At 36.1% G+C, this 1109-nt stretch overlaps 1 protein-coding gene across 4 annotated transcripts in view; it reads left to right on the top strand.

Moving 5' to 3' along the window:
• The window catches only part of LOC119590561 (outer dense fiber protein 3-like), a 62500-nt gene extending 61563 nt beyond the window's left edge, over positions 1 to 937 (top strand). For 2 of the 4 annotated variants that reach the window (XM_037939225.1, XM_037939226.1), the window contains one exon: positions 47 to 188. In XM_037939225.1, the coding sequence (XP_037795153.1) occupies positions 47 to 124 (78 nt within the window). In that variant the 3' untranslated portion in view covers positions 125 to 188. Of the gene's footprint in view, positions 1 to 46 lie in introns of all 4 variants that reach the window. The other 2 variants (XM_037939224.1, XM_037939227.1) reach the window with 2 other exon arrangements.
• Positions 938 to 1109: the final 172 nt, after the last annotated feature.

The raw sequence follows: 1109 nt of genomic DNA, 5'->3' as shown, positions 1-1109 counted from the left end.
CGTATGGTTAATTATCCCAATAACTGAAAGTTATTTTTCTTTTCAGTCGGAGCAGAAGACGACGCCCCAGTTCTCTTTCGGAATCAAGCACTCTAAATATTTGGGCAAGCTGCGAGACCAGTAGGCCTTATCATGTCAGGCCCATGGAAACCTACACTCTCACCTGGTTTTCCTAGGTGGTAAAGAAGTGTGGTTTTTGCCATCCCCCCCCCTTCCCAAAAGCATTTGAACCTGTCAATAATATAATTATGTTGTGTTTTTTGACAAAGAACAATTTATAAGGTCAGATTCACGAAATAATAGCAAACGTAACGGAAACAATTTTTTGTCAATAATTCTTATTGAAATTAGAGAAGGTAATGACGAGTTCTAAGGCTTCCATTTGTAAAAGAGAACGTCAGTACACTTTTATCCTCTTTCTGTCGTATACAGAAACATCATTTTTGCACTTCTCGCTGTAAGAGCTGGAAATCATTTCGTAAATATAAAGATGAGATTTGGTTTTAATACTGCAGTCTTGTTTAAAGCGATGGGACTACATCAGTGACTATCAAATCAATTTACATTATATAACTTATCACACCAGGCAGTTGACAACATATTTAAGGTGACATTTGTCCTAATATCGACGACAAACTCTGTGCATTTTAGTGGCAAATTTCTACCTCGGATAAAGTTCTTTATTCAGTAGGAAATGACCATTGACTTTAAATACAACAGCTTCAGTCTTTCAGTATTGTACCTGACTAAGAAAAAATGACATCATACGAATGGCCAATACAAAAAAAGACAAGTGTTATTACGCATGTGTTGTGGCGTTGTCATTCATCGCCTTCAGATTCACGAATTAAAAGCAGAAATGACTTAATCGAAAAATGCCGAAAACGTATTTAGATGCATTGGTAAGTAAGGATTATATACAATTCTTTACTTATGTTTGCAAAAATCAATATGAATAATTTGAATATCAGGTACGTGTGTGAACCGTAAAGTGACTGACCACAACGAACATCTTACTGCATTATTTCACTACTTTCATCTCAAGCATTACATTCCTCGTTTTCTGAAGATTATCCAGTGTAACCAGGCAGTTGATTCCTCACAGTAAG

Source organism: Penaeus monodon, chromosome 27 (genome assembly GCF_015228065.2).
Source record: "Penaeus monodon isolate SGIC_2016 chromosome 27, NSTDA_Pmon_1, whole genome shotgun sequence".
In the NCBI taxonomy this organism is placed as follows: domain Eukaryota; kingdom Metazoa; phylum Arthropoda; class Malacostraca; order Decapoda; family Penaeidae; genus Penaeus; species Penaeus monodon.
The sequence above is the reverse complement of the archived record's forward strand: the minus strand, read 5'-3'. Positions and strand labels throughout refer to the sequence as shown.